The following is a 13,769-nucleotide window of genomic DNA, read 5'->3' as shown; positions in this document are numbered from 1 at the left end:
ACAATATGAGTAGTTGAACAAACTAGATATTTTAGCAATTAACAAAAAGTTTCTGTAAAGTTAATCTGGACAATTGTAAAGCAAACAAATTTTTATTCAAATAGTTTATTTTGAATTTTCCCAAGATAAACATGACTTGAACCATGAAGAATTCTAATTTTTCCATGAAAGCCTTTTTAAAAATAATTTATTTCAAAGACGACCAGCCAGACATCTATAATTATGTTAAAAATAACCACCGTGTGCCACATTCCCAGAACATATAATATCATTGTGTATGTTGAAATGTTTTAAATACAGTCCTAGAATTAGAATTTATCCATCTAATGATAATCAAAGGCAGATGTCACTATGTTTCTCTAGATCCAAAGATGTATATACAAAGACCTTTCAATTTAGAGCATCTTGTACATGACCCTTATTTTGTGCTTTGTTTCAAAATGATGCTGTTGTGTAAAGATAACTCAAGAGACAATTCTAGGAAAGATGACTTTCTTACTGCTTTATAAAAGGACTTTACTTTTCAAACAACTCTTTTTTTCTTACTTGATTACACCGAAAGCAAAGCCAAACTTACACGAGAAATGTGCTTATCGGATGCAATGAAATTCATGTGGATTTTTTTTTTCACATTCAAAAACTCATTCTAACTCTATTCTACTTAAAACATCTGAGATGCTTACGGCTCATAGGGTGCCCGTTCTCTACTCTAGAAATTGTGACGGACTTTGGTCAAAAGCAACAAGTTATGAGTATTCGAAATGCTCCTACTACAAAACTATACTTCGTAGCAATATTCAAAAATCCCTTTTGTGAAAATACAAAAGGCTGAATGTGAAAGAAGTCTCAAGGAATAACAAAGAAAGGAAGAAAAATAAGAAAGAAAGGGAGAGAAGGAGGAAGGAAAGACAAAAGGAAAATAAAAACATAATCAATACTGAATCCATATTCCAGAAAAGTATTACCAATTCTGTGCTGGAAAGTATATGCTTCTCCCCTTTCTTGAACACAATATTTAACATAAAGGTAAGCACTAATTATTGCAAATCAATGCTGAATGAACTTACTTCTTCCCCAAATGACACAGGATAACTACAAATATTTCTCATGGCATCTCATATCTAGGTGCCACAGTGATCAGTGATGAAACTGTACACTAAAGTTGGTTTCAAATATCCATATAAACTAACATGTACTTTCCTAGTAACAAAGAAAGAAATCTGCCAAGGATAAGAAAATAGGGATGTAATTTTTAAAAATGTAGTACATTAAGTTGTGGAATAAGTTTTTGTTTTTTTTTTTTTTTTTTTTTTTTCCATTGGAGACGGAGTCTCGCTCTTGTCACCCAGACTGGAGTGCAGTGGAGCAATATCAGCGTACCACAACCTCTGCCTCCCGGATTCAGGTGATTCTCGTCCCTCAGCCTCCTGAATAGCTGGGATTACAGGTGCCTGCAACCACGTCCAGCTAATTTTTGTATTTTTAGTAGAGATGGAGTTTTGCCATGTTAGCCAGGCTGGTCTTGAACTCCTGACCTCAGGTGATCCATCAGCCTCGGCTTCCCAAACCACTGGGATTACAGGTGTGAGCTACTGTGCTTGGCCATAAGTTGGTTTTAATAGAATTGTTCATTTATTTTTATCTTCCTTCTTTGCTGTTTATCTTTTTTCTGTTTTTCTTTGTCTTCATCTCATTGTAAGGTTCCGTTTTTTAAATGTTTACAAAAATTTTCAAAATATCCAAAGGCAAAGCATTGATCGTTTTTTCCGAATAATCCTCAACACTTGATTATCAAAATGCTTTAGTATCTCATTTATTTTTATAAACTTCCCAAAATATTTTCTCCTACATCTCTAAATACCAATGTAATATTAGACTATATTCAGGATATAAGTAGGAAATAATATCTGGTTTTTGCCTTTAACTTTGTGTTTACTTTAAGTCTGCTCCAAATGGAGAATACTATCACTGCCTGATACTACCTTTCATTTTATATTTTCCCTATAGCAACCACCAAGATTTCAACTCTATCTGATTATATAAGAACTCATTTATTATAACAGAGACAGCAAAACTTGAATATAGACACAAACAGAGACTCCCCCAAGGCTCACATTCTGGCTTCCTTCTTAGATTGAAAGAGTAGTTTTATAATGATATGCAGATAGCTTCTACTGCCTTCTTCATGAGGGAAAAAAAAGCTAAATTAGAAGTATGTGTATTATCAGTTTCATTCAAAATTAAAAAGTGTGTTTAGATTGCAAAGAAATAGTTAATATTTGATCTCTTGAAACACACGCACAAACAGACAAACACACACACACTCACACACACAGTTGGATGGGGATAACTCTAAGCAGAAAATTTTTCTAACTTGTTTTTAATCTTCTGGTTTAAACACCATGCACCGCGGAGGAACATAACTGGCCTGACATTAACATAAAACACAGAGCCCTCTAAAAGCAGAAAATGTAATAAAGATAGGTTTTCTAAAATCAAATCATAGGGCTCTGACTATAGATGTAAAATTCTGGCCTTCGACTAAGGTTGCTAGCAGGATTCGTATTTGAATAACAAATCAAACACACTTGGAAAATATCTGGTTGTTTTGCATTATGTTATTTTATGTAAACATATTGCGTCTTTCCCCAAAGAATGATCAAATGAAAAATACAAAACACAACTTTATAAATATTTTATTTTTGACTTAAGTATAAGTAACAACTCAAAATTAATTATAGCTCCCTTGGAGTATGAGATGGAGGGAACAATTTTAAGATTTCCTGTGATCTGTTAGGAGTCTAAGTTGCAACGTTGAATAGATGTCATTGTTGCCAATTGCGCTTATTAAAGACTTTGTTTTCCGATGCTGCGGAGTGAAGAATCCTGAAGAAAGGCAGATCAACATTTCAAGGGACTGTATGTCTGCGAGTCTCCAGAGAAAGATGTATATAATCAATGAACTTTTTTCAGCACAATTAAGATACTATTGACTACCTAAACAAATTCCATGAGCACCACAAAAAGGCCAATTAGCATAATATTTGCACCATTCCTTATAAAGCTGAGGGTAGAGAATGTACAAACCTTGCCAATTAGACTAAAAAAGCAGCAAGATTAAATAGATTGCTATGCTACAGCCAGAAGAAACCTGGACAAGTCTAATAAACTTTCTAGAGTGACAATATTTTTTTTTCTTCAGAAATAAGGCTCAGAGAGAGTAAATCAGGGATCAGTAAACTATAACCCATGGATCAAATTCTGTCTGAAGCCTGTTTCTGTAAAAGTTCTATCGGAACCATTTCTTTACCACACGTTGTTTATGTCTGTTTCAATGCTACAGTATTAGAAATCAGTATTTGTGACATATCCTGTATAGCCTGCAAAATAAGTATTTTACTGTATGTTATTTCCAGAAATGTTTTCCAGTCTCTGAAATAACTGATCATTAAGGTTTTGTTCAGCTCTGAAATTGTATCATGTTATAGGAAAAAAAATACAACTTTTTCTACATCCAGAAGCTATTCTTGATTGGGAGTCAGAAGACCTGGGTTCAAGTTCTAACTTCTCAGTTTGCTGGTTTACTTAAACATTCTGAGGTTGAATGAATCTTACTGCTGTAAACAGGAGGTCACCATATCAGGCTTATCTCACCAGAATTAACTCGCAAGACTTTAGTTGAATGATGTGCAGAAAAATACTCAGGTAATCCCAAAGCACTATTGAGAATCTTACATATTACTATTTCATGGTATATATTCAGACATTCCTCACAATATAAACCCTGAAAAAATACATAAAATAAAGTATTACTCCTTTTCCTTATTCTATCTATGCTCTGAAACATACAAACATCAGTTTGATGACAGGTGGAAACCAGGAGTCAAATTATTCTATTAAAATATTTTTTTCTGCTTAAACCTATGTGATAACACCTGACTTTGAAATTTTGATGACTCATCACGCGCTATTCATCAGAACATTGTTTATACCTCTCCCTATGGTTTGAATGTGTATGTCCCTCCAAAATTCATATGTTAGAAATTAAATCCCAAAGTGATGGTGTTAAGAAGAGGCCACTGGAAGCTGATTAAGCCAGGAGGGCTCTGCCCTTAGAAATGAGATGAGTGCCCTTATAAAAGGGCTTGAGGAAACAAGTTCATCCTTTTATCCCTTTGCCCCTTCCAACCCTTCAGCCAAGTGAAAATGCAAGAAGAAGCAGAAAGTGAGAACTAACCAGATACCTTAATCTACAGACACCTTGACCTTGGACTTCTCAGCCTCTACCTCTGTGAGTGGGAAATAAATCTCTATTGTCTGTAAATTACCCAGTCTGAGGTGCTTTGTTATAGTGGCATTAATGGACTAAGACTTGTTTTTCCTAAATTCCCACTGCACCCCTACATCTAGTTAATTGTCAAATTCCATGGATGATATTCTATAATATCCCATCTTTTTCCTCTTTCGCCATCAATGCTGGCTGTACTTCTTTTCTGAATATAATGTAATAGTTTCACAAGATGTACTTTGGCTTTTAATTTTACTCTTCTCTATTTCATCCTACACTTTATGGCCACGGTAATCTCAATAGAGTTTGCTTCCCATCAGGGTTTTGGAATCAATGACTCTAGTAATAACCCAACTTTGTTGCCTCATCTTTCATTATCTCAAGCACATAAGCTTCATCCCACTCATCCCTAACTTCTTGCTATTGTGCTCTGACAAAGTATTCTAATCTCAGCTCTATTCCCATTCCTTTACTTAAAGTGAACATAATTCTATGTGGATTCTACTTTCCCCTTCCTTGTTCCTTGAAATTCTTCATGTCGCTCAAAATCTTTATGGAATGCTACCATCTCTTCAGTCATGCATGGATCTTCCAACAAGATCTGAGCTTTCCTAAAGTCTGTGATAAATTGTATTTTCTTTTTTCAGTTATTTTTCAGAGTTGAACCATTATATTACTAGGTTATAAGTATATAATAGCAAGAATTTATTTCACACATCAAAAGATACATCTATTTTAATGGAATAAGAATGTATTTATGCAGTAATTGCTAAATTGAAGCAATGTCTTTGGCAATATAAATATACTCTTCTGAATTGACTCCATATGTGTAAATCATAGATGAGTGATTACAAAGAAATATCTGCAAAAAATAATCAATAGCTTTTAAATGGGTTATACAGGAAAATAGAAAATATTAAGTCTATTCAAGACATAGTATTGACTGACCTTGTTCAAAGGTTAGTCAATTTTAAGGGATGCACGAATCAATACTGTGCCCTTCTATCAGCTCAACACAACTACCCTCTTAGCTGCACGTTCTGGATCGTTGCCAGCATGAACCACGTGACATGAAGAATAGCCTTAGATTGAACAGAAATCCCTCTGTGCCTTGGAAGGCTCAATCTGAGAAAGATATGCATGTGAACTGAAACCCTTATTTTTAAATTGTGGTATAATATGTGTGCACCATGTAAAAGTTACCATTTTAACCATATTTATGTGTACAGTTCTGCACACTAAGTACATTTACATTATTGTTGAACAATGACCATATTTATTAAAGAGAATATTTTTCTCTTGCCCAAAATAGCATATGCTTATTGCAGATAATTTTTTAAAGGAACAAAGAAGACATAAAAACTATTTGCAAACTGAGCAAGTAGAGATAAACATCATTTTGTTATATATTCTTCCATAAATTTGTCTCTAATGTACATAATTTAAAATACAGAACTTCTCATGCCACTACCTTTTGATTTGCCTTAAATATTTCATAATATATTGTAAACATTTTCTCAAATCAGAGTTTCCTTTAAGTTTTCAAAATTTATTTTGTTTCCAGTTTTCACTATTATAATAATCAGCTACCTTTGCACACACTCAGATAATTGTTCTAGGATAAATATCTGGGCAAAAGTGCAGGTACATTTTGTAAAGTGTAATACAAATTGCTCAATGTCCTTCTGAAAGGTTATTGTAATTTCTACTTTGAGAAGTTGCATATCTTTATGATCACTTGATGTTAACATTCAATTCCATCTTTACCAATATGACAGGTGAAACACGCCAAATTATTGTTAGTTCAAATAGCATTTCTCTGATAAAGAATAAGATTAAAGAACTTGATATATTAATTGAATATCTACTTGCACTGATACTTCACTGAATTTTCTACTTTCTCAGTCATTTTCTGCTGTGGGGTGAATCTTTAGTTATCAGTTTGTAACAGCTCTTTACATATGAATGACCCAACGGTCCCTCATCCTTATGTGTTATAATAGTCTCCGTTTCCATTTTTATTTGTACTTTTGTATTTTATAAAACAATTTTATGTGGGTAATTTGACCGAGTTATTCTAAATGTTCTTATTTTAACTCATGTATTCAACATACCTTTTCAGAAAGAAAATAAAGCACTGTTTTCTTTAGAAAAATATGCAATATGAAGTAAAAGTTGTTTAATTTTTCATATATCCTTTAAAATGATTTAAGTATTATTTACTGAGAAAATCCATTTTCCCAATGTATTTGAAAAATGATCCTTCTAAGTATATGACAGAAGTCTTCTATGCCCTCAGGCATAATTCTGGTCTTTTCAGGTTGTCCATTTATACAGAAGACTTTTTTGACATTGCCACAGAATTTGAATTACTGAGGCTTCATAATGTTTTCTGATAGTGCAATCTACTCCCCACATCACCATTGTTTGTGAATTTGCCAACTATTTTATTTTTAAGATAAACTCTAGAAAAATTTGGTCTGGTACAAAACAAAAATCTATTGGAATTTAATTTGGAATTATTATACATTAATTTAACAAGAACTGATAATTTATAATACTACACTTTTACATTTCAGTTCATGATGTGTTATTCCATTTATTTTAGTCCCACAGCAAAGTTTCTAGTTTTCTAAAATATGTTATATTTTAATGTATTTGTTTTTATTTGAATACCTCTAATATTAAATTAAGCAATTTTGGGTTGATTATTTTGATTTTAGAGAAAAGAAAACACATTCTCTATAACTAAAGAAAAAATTAATAAACTAGCTCTGCCAAATGTCAGATGCCACTTGTGTGACGTTAGATAGGTTACTCAAGCCTTTCTCAACTTCAATTTCTTTGTAATATGAAGATAATTCGAGTACTAACTTCAGTAGTGTGCTGAGAAGATTACAGAAGCTTGGCACAGCACCTAGTATAGTGTAGGCACTCAAGAAACACTAGGTTTTTTCTATTTATTGTGTTTTTTTTAAATTCCTTCTACTTCTAATTATTCAATTCTTTATCATCAAACATACAATGAATTCTAATTCATTCAGTATTTGTGGAAATTTTGAGACAGGTTTTTGTTAAATTTTGATCTATTACTTTTCAAATTAACATATTTTATAACATTGAAATACTCTCATATTATTGGAATCAAAAGAATGTAAGGCCAGGAATGGTGGCTCATGCCTGTAAGCCCAGAACTTTGGGAGGCCGAGGCAGGTGGATCGCTTGAGCTCAGAAGTTCAAGACCAGCCTGGACAACATGGTGAAACCTTGTCCTTACTAAAAATACAAAAATTAGCCACGTGAGGTGGTGCACACCTGTAATTCCAGCTACTCAGAAGGCTAAGGCACAAGAATTGCTTGAACTGAGAAGTGAAAGTTGCAGTGAGCTGAGATCATGCCATTACATTCCAGCCTTGGTGACAGAGCAGGGCTCCAACTCAAAAAAAAAAAAAGACCTTGCAGTTGCCATAATTTATAAAATTTATAAATGATACAGCTTGATTTAACTTATTTATATAACAGTCATGTGTTTATATTCATACAATGAGCTGTATATATTTCTGTTTTTTTGGATTGCATGAGATGTGCCTTTCAGAATTTTACTTGTTTAAAAAATAAATGAATAGATTTCACATTGATTTATAATACGTTTAAGATACATTTTACTACATGAGAAGTATCCAAGAATTTGGGAAAACTGCCTTGAGAAATCATCTTAAGCAGCTTCATTTTATGAGTAATTCTTTGTTCATTCATTTTTATATGGGTATTAACTTATTAAATTTTTAGTGCTCATTAAATCTCTTTTGATAACTTTAATGTGCAAAATTGTACATCAAAATGTTTGAAATGAAGTTATTTTTGCAAGCTTTATTTACAACAAAGGAAAATGTGCAGCCAACTATATCCAGTGAAACTATACTTTTATAAATTCAAGTAAAAACATCCACATTTTCAAACAGAATAAACAAAAATGTTAATTTTAAAAGATCTATAATGTAAGCTATAGGCAGGAGCAAAATAAGCAATAATGGAAGTCAGAAACATGAGCAGGAATGCTGAATAATAACATTTAGTACATCTTTAACAAATGGTGTTGAAGAAACTGGACATCCACATGTACAAGAATGGAGTTTGACCCTATCTTACACCATTAAAAGATTAACACAACATTGATTAAAGACCTAAATATACAACTGGAAAACTATAGAACTCATAGAAGAAAACATAGGGTAAAAACTTCATGTCATTACATACGGCCATGATTTCTTGGCTATGACGCCAAAAGCACAGGCAATAAAACTAAAAATAGACAAGTAGTATGACATCAAATTTATAACTTGTATTCATCAGAGGACACAATCAACAGAGTGAAAATACAACCTGTGAAAGAGGAGGAAATATGTGCAAATCATATCTCTAACAAGTGCTTAAGAACCAAAATATATAAAAACTTCTACAGTTGAAAGACAAAATCAAAGAATCTGATTTAAACATAGGCAAAAAACTTGAATAAACATTTCTACAAAGGCAATATACAAATGGCTATTAAGCATACAAAAAGATGCCCAAGTTATCACTAGAAGATGTGCACTAGTCATCAGAAAAATTCAAGTCAAAATCATAATGAGATATTACCTGACACCCAGTAGGATGGCTACTATCAAAACAACAGAAAACAACAGATGTTGGTGAGGATGGAAAGAAATTGGAACCCTTTTGCACTTTTAGCGAGGACTTTGAAATAATGCAATGACTATGGAAAAGAGTATAAAGGTTATTCAAAAAATTAAACATAGAACTACTGTATGATCCAGCAACCTCACTTCTGGTTAGATAATCAAAATAATTGAAAACAGGGTCTCTGAGAGATATTTGCCATCCCCGGTTCATATCATTCATATCAGCACTATTCACAATAGCCAAGAGGTAGAAGCAACCTAAATGTCTACCAATGAATGAAAGGATAAAGAAAATGTGGTGTATTCATGCAGCGGAATATTATTCAGGTTTAAAAAATAAATCATGTCACATGGATGAACCTTGAGGGCATTATGCTAAGTGAGATAATCCAGTCACAAAGGGACAGATCTATGATTCGAATCATGAGGTGTCTCAAATTCACAGAAACAGAAAGTAGAATGATGACTGCCAGGTGCAAAGGGATGAAGGGAAAAGGGATTTGCTTGGTTTAACAACTATAGAGTTGCAGTTTTGCAAGATGAAAAAGCTCTGGAGATCTGTTTCACAACAATGTGAATATACTTAACATACTGAACTGTACACCTAAAAATGGGTAAGATGGTAAATTTTATGCTATGTAGTTTTTACCACAATAATATTGTAGTTTATTTCACCACAATAAATAATAAAAATTCATGATAGTATTTGCACATGTAAAACTAATGTAAAGTCCAAAAGTCAACAGTATCTCATTTGTGTGATTAAAAGAGGGTATCAACAAACATGCAAAAGAATATCTTATAAAAAGGGAATAATCTTATATGTTTTAAGATCCTTTTTTGAATTGGGATAAGATCCTTTCTTGAATTGGGAAGAGGCTAAAGATACACATGAAATATAACTTGATTAAGAAAGAAAGCTGGTAGAGAGTACTAAATGATAGAGTATACGTTTAAAACTTTCAAACCAGTAGAGAGAAAAATGTGAAATGAGAAAAAAACAAAACGTAATTCAATGCATAAGAAGGCAAAGGGGGACAACAAAAAAAAAAGGGATGTATTAAAATTCAAATAAGAAATAAAAACACACCAACAGTCACAATAAATAGAACTGCAGTAAGCATTCTGACTAAAGACAAAACCTGCCATCACGGATTACACAAAAAATAAACTGGACTGTATACTGTCTCAAACACACCAATAGTCACAATAAATAGAACTACAATAAGCACTGTAATTAAAGACAAAACCTGTCATCCAGTGATTAAGTAAAAATAAACTGAATTGGATACCTGAAACAAAAGGTTGGAAATGATTGAATGTCTAGATGTCTAGAGCAGAACAAAGATATTAATCAAAAACATAATTATAGAACTTTATAATATAATAAAGTACAGCTTTATTAATAATAGACAAAATAGAGTGTTAACCTGAACCATCTCTAGAAATAAAGAAATTCATTATACAGTGATAATAGTTTAATACATCAGAGGCTGAAATATTGTAAACATGAGTATAAATTGATATAGCATAAACACATATAAAACAAAAATTAACAAGGCTATTAAGAGCAATGAACAAATTTACCATAGTGACAAATATTTGTAAATATCTGATAAATCAAACAGACAAAACAATAATATACAGAATATATGAGCATCACAATTAAGATGAATGCACCCAGCCATTGCACAAAACATATTTTTAAAGCAAAGATTAGTCTTATGAATACTAGTCACTCTGAAGGTCCTGTCAGCCTGAAGCTATTGCAAAAACTGACACACAAGGATAGCGCTTTACCTAAAGGTGACTCAAGGAGAGATAAATAAGAAAAGGATGATTGATAAAACAATGTTTGCAAAGAAAAAGAACACATTACTGAAAAAAATATGTGGGTTAAGAAAAATAATAGTAACAGAAAAACGTAGCATTGAAACATAACAAATTCTCTATTTTAAGCTGGTAGAATTTAGGTAAAGTAGTTCTGAGGGGAAAATTACAGCCTTCAGTGTTTGCTTTGGAAAATAAAAGATGCTTGAAATTAATGAGTTAAATTCCCAGTAGAATGAAACCAAATATTAGGAGAAAGAAAATAAGAAAATAATAAATACACAAGGACTAAAATGAGTTAAAATTGCTCACTAGATTCTTATAACACTCTAATTTATTGGTTAATCATCATAAATAATATTAAGAAAATAATAGATAAGATGATAGATTTTTTCTTCCTATTTACAACATTTTGGAAATATGGTTTTATAGATAATCGCACATACAAGAAAAATAAATTAACTCTGAATGCTAATGGTGAGAGTTTGGGAATTGGACAGGAGAAATGCTTTTCCGAGATATTAACTTGCTGTTATGAAACAATTTAATTCGATTAATCTTGTTCCCAAATGTTTCATATTCTATGAGGTTTTCTTTTTAAAATCATGTATACTTTAAATTTGTTCTCAAAATTTGTATCTTTTGAAGTTCACACCAGTGATTTTGTAAGAATGACCTTCATAATATATTTTCTGACTCTTATTAAAAGAACTTAAATAAAATTGATCAACACCTATAACCATATTACAACAGACTTATACTTTTAAATTAAAATAACTATATCAAGAACTATGCATGCATTCATGAATTCCAAGTCAGTGGTAACTTTTGCTTCTAAAATTATTTATGTTACATAAGTGTTTCATTCAGAGTTTCCACTGTGAATATTATAAAAATCTGGACAACTCCATATGCATGATTATCTCCTCATACCATTCAGTTATCATCAAGAACATCAAACTTTAAAAAAAAAAAAATGCAATTGCATTACCACCACAGCTAATGAGAGAACTTAAGTTCTTCCAGGCAAATAAGAAACAAAGACAAAGTACAGACTACCCATAGGTCGTTTTTCAACCCATTCCCCCTTTCCAGGCTCCCCCACCTAGTAGTCTTCAGTGTCTTTTATTCCCATGTTTGTGTCTATGGGTGCTCAATGTTTAGCTCCTACTTATAAATGAGACTTTGTGGTATTTAAATTTCCATCCCTGCATTGATTCATTTAGGATTATGGCCTTTAACTCCATCTATGTTGCTACAATGACATGAGTTCATTCTTTTTTGTGGTTGCATAAAATTCCATGGTGTATATGTACCATATTTTCTTTATCCAATCCACCATCAATGGGCATCTAGCTTGATTCCATGTCTTTGTTATTGTAAATACTTTTTAATTTCTTCTTGAATAAGAACTAAGTTGTAATATTTTAAAGAAATTTTCCCATTTTATTCATTGCTTTTAAGTTATTGATGTAATGTTCAAAAGATTCTTTTATTCTCATTTTGTTGTCTAAAGACTGTATGGTTCTAATAATCTTTTAAATTATTTTCCCAAATGTTAAATAATTGTGTTTTCTCTATTATCCTTCATCTTTCTTTATCAAACATGTTTTCATCTATTTCCTTGGGGTTTGTTCTTGTCTATTTTTTGTTTGTTTGTTTTTGAGACAGAGTTTCACTCTTATCGTCCAGGCTGGAGTGCAATAGCACGATCTAGGCTCACCACAACCTCCGCCTACTGGGTTCAAGCTATTCTCCTGCCTCGGCCTCTGAGAAGCTGGGATTACAGGCGCGTGCTAACACGCCCAGCTAATTTTTGTATTTTTTGTAGAGACGGGGCTTCACCATGTTGGCCAGGCTGGTCTCAAACTCCTGACCTCAGGTCATCCACCCACTTCGGCCTCCCAAAGTGTTGGAATTACAGGCGTGAGCCACCGCGCCCGGCCTTGCTTTTGTTTTTGACAGAGTCTTGCTCTGTTACCCAGGCTGGAGAGCAGTGGTGGGATTTCAGCTCACTGCACCCTCCCCGTTCGGGTTCAAGTGATTCTCCTGCCTCAGCCCCTTGAATAGCTGGGATTACAGCTGTGCGCCACCACGCCAAGCTAATTTTTGTATTTTTAGTAGAGGTGGCATTTCGCCATGTTGGCCTGGCTGGTCTCGAATTCCTGACCTCGAGTGACCCGCCCACCTTAGCCTCCCAAAGTGCTGGGATTATAGGCGTGAGCCACCTCGCCTGACCCATTTCCTTTTTTCTTTTTTTTTAATCAATTCAAACTATCAACTTTGTTCATACTGCCTATCATATGTTGTTTTCATGTCATTAAATTTATCTTTTACTATTTACTTTTAAAATATCTTTTATTTTATTGCTCTTTTTCTAACCTCTTCATATGGTCGTCTAGGCTCATTAGTTTGGGGTCTGAATTTCATATTTCCTAATGTAAGTATTTAAGTCTGTGAATTTTCTTTCAACTAAGTACTACTCTATTTGCATTTTACAGGGTTGGTATTCAGTATTTTTCTGATATTATAGTTGAAAATAGTTTACAATTTTCATTGTAATTTTTCCTGGTTGAACTGGACATCTAGATATATGTTTTAAATTTTAAAATATATGGAGATTTTCTAAGCGGCTTTCTGATACTGATTTTACCACAATTTCATTTGTGTCTGAGAATATAATATGTATTATTTCAACCCTCCTATTGCATTAAAAATTTTTTAATTATATATTTCAAAAAAATTCCTGGAGTTTAAGAAATTCCCATTATGAATTTTCTAAACTTTTTAGTGTATTTGAAAAATCAAACAAGAATAAAGGAAAAAAGCAAATTTAAGTTTGAAGGATGATGAACCTTTGTACTTATATGAGAGTAAAATAGTGGGCTTGACAGTATAAACTACCTTCTCCCCTGGGGTCACAGAAACTCTCCAGATGCAGTGTGTGTAAGAAGGGTAGCCATTGGGAA

The 13,769-nt window shown here is 32.8% G+C and overlaps 1 protein-coding gene across 3 annotated transcripts in view; it reads right to left on the bottom strand.

Annotated features, from left to right (window-relative positions):
- TLL1 (tolloid like 1) overlaps positions 1-13,769 on the bottom strand; it is a 242,520-nt gene that overhangs the window by 66,933 nt on the left and 161,818 nt on the right. Inside the window, exon 10 of one of the 3 annotated variants that reach the window (XM_017861968.1) lies at positions 8,144-8,671. The exons of the other annotated variants lie outside the window; for them this stretch is intronic. Coding sequence (XP_017717457.1) covers positions 8,651-8,671 — 21 coding nt within the window. The 3' untranslated portion in view covers positions 8,144-8,650. Of the gene's footprint in view, positions 1-8,143; positions 8,672-13,769 lie in introns of those variants that run through there. 3 annotated transcript variants of the gene reach the window in all.

Source organism: Rhinopithecus bieti, unplaced genomic scaffold, assembly GCF_001698545.2.
Source record: "Rhinopithecus bieti isolate Rb0 unplaced genomic scaffold, ASM169854v2 scaffold_62788, whole genome shotgun sequence".
In the NCBI taxonomy this organism is placed as follows: Eukaryota; Metazoa; Chordata; class Mammalia; order Primates; family Cercopithecidae; genus Rhinopithecus; species Rhinopithecus bieti.
The sequence above is the reverse complement of the archived record's forward strand: the minus strand, read 5'-3'. Positions and strand labels throughout refer to the sequence as shown.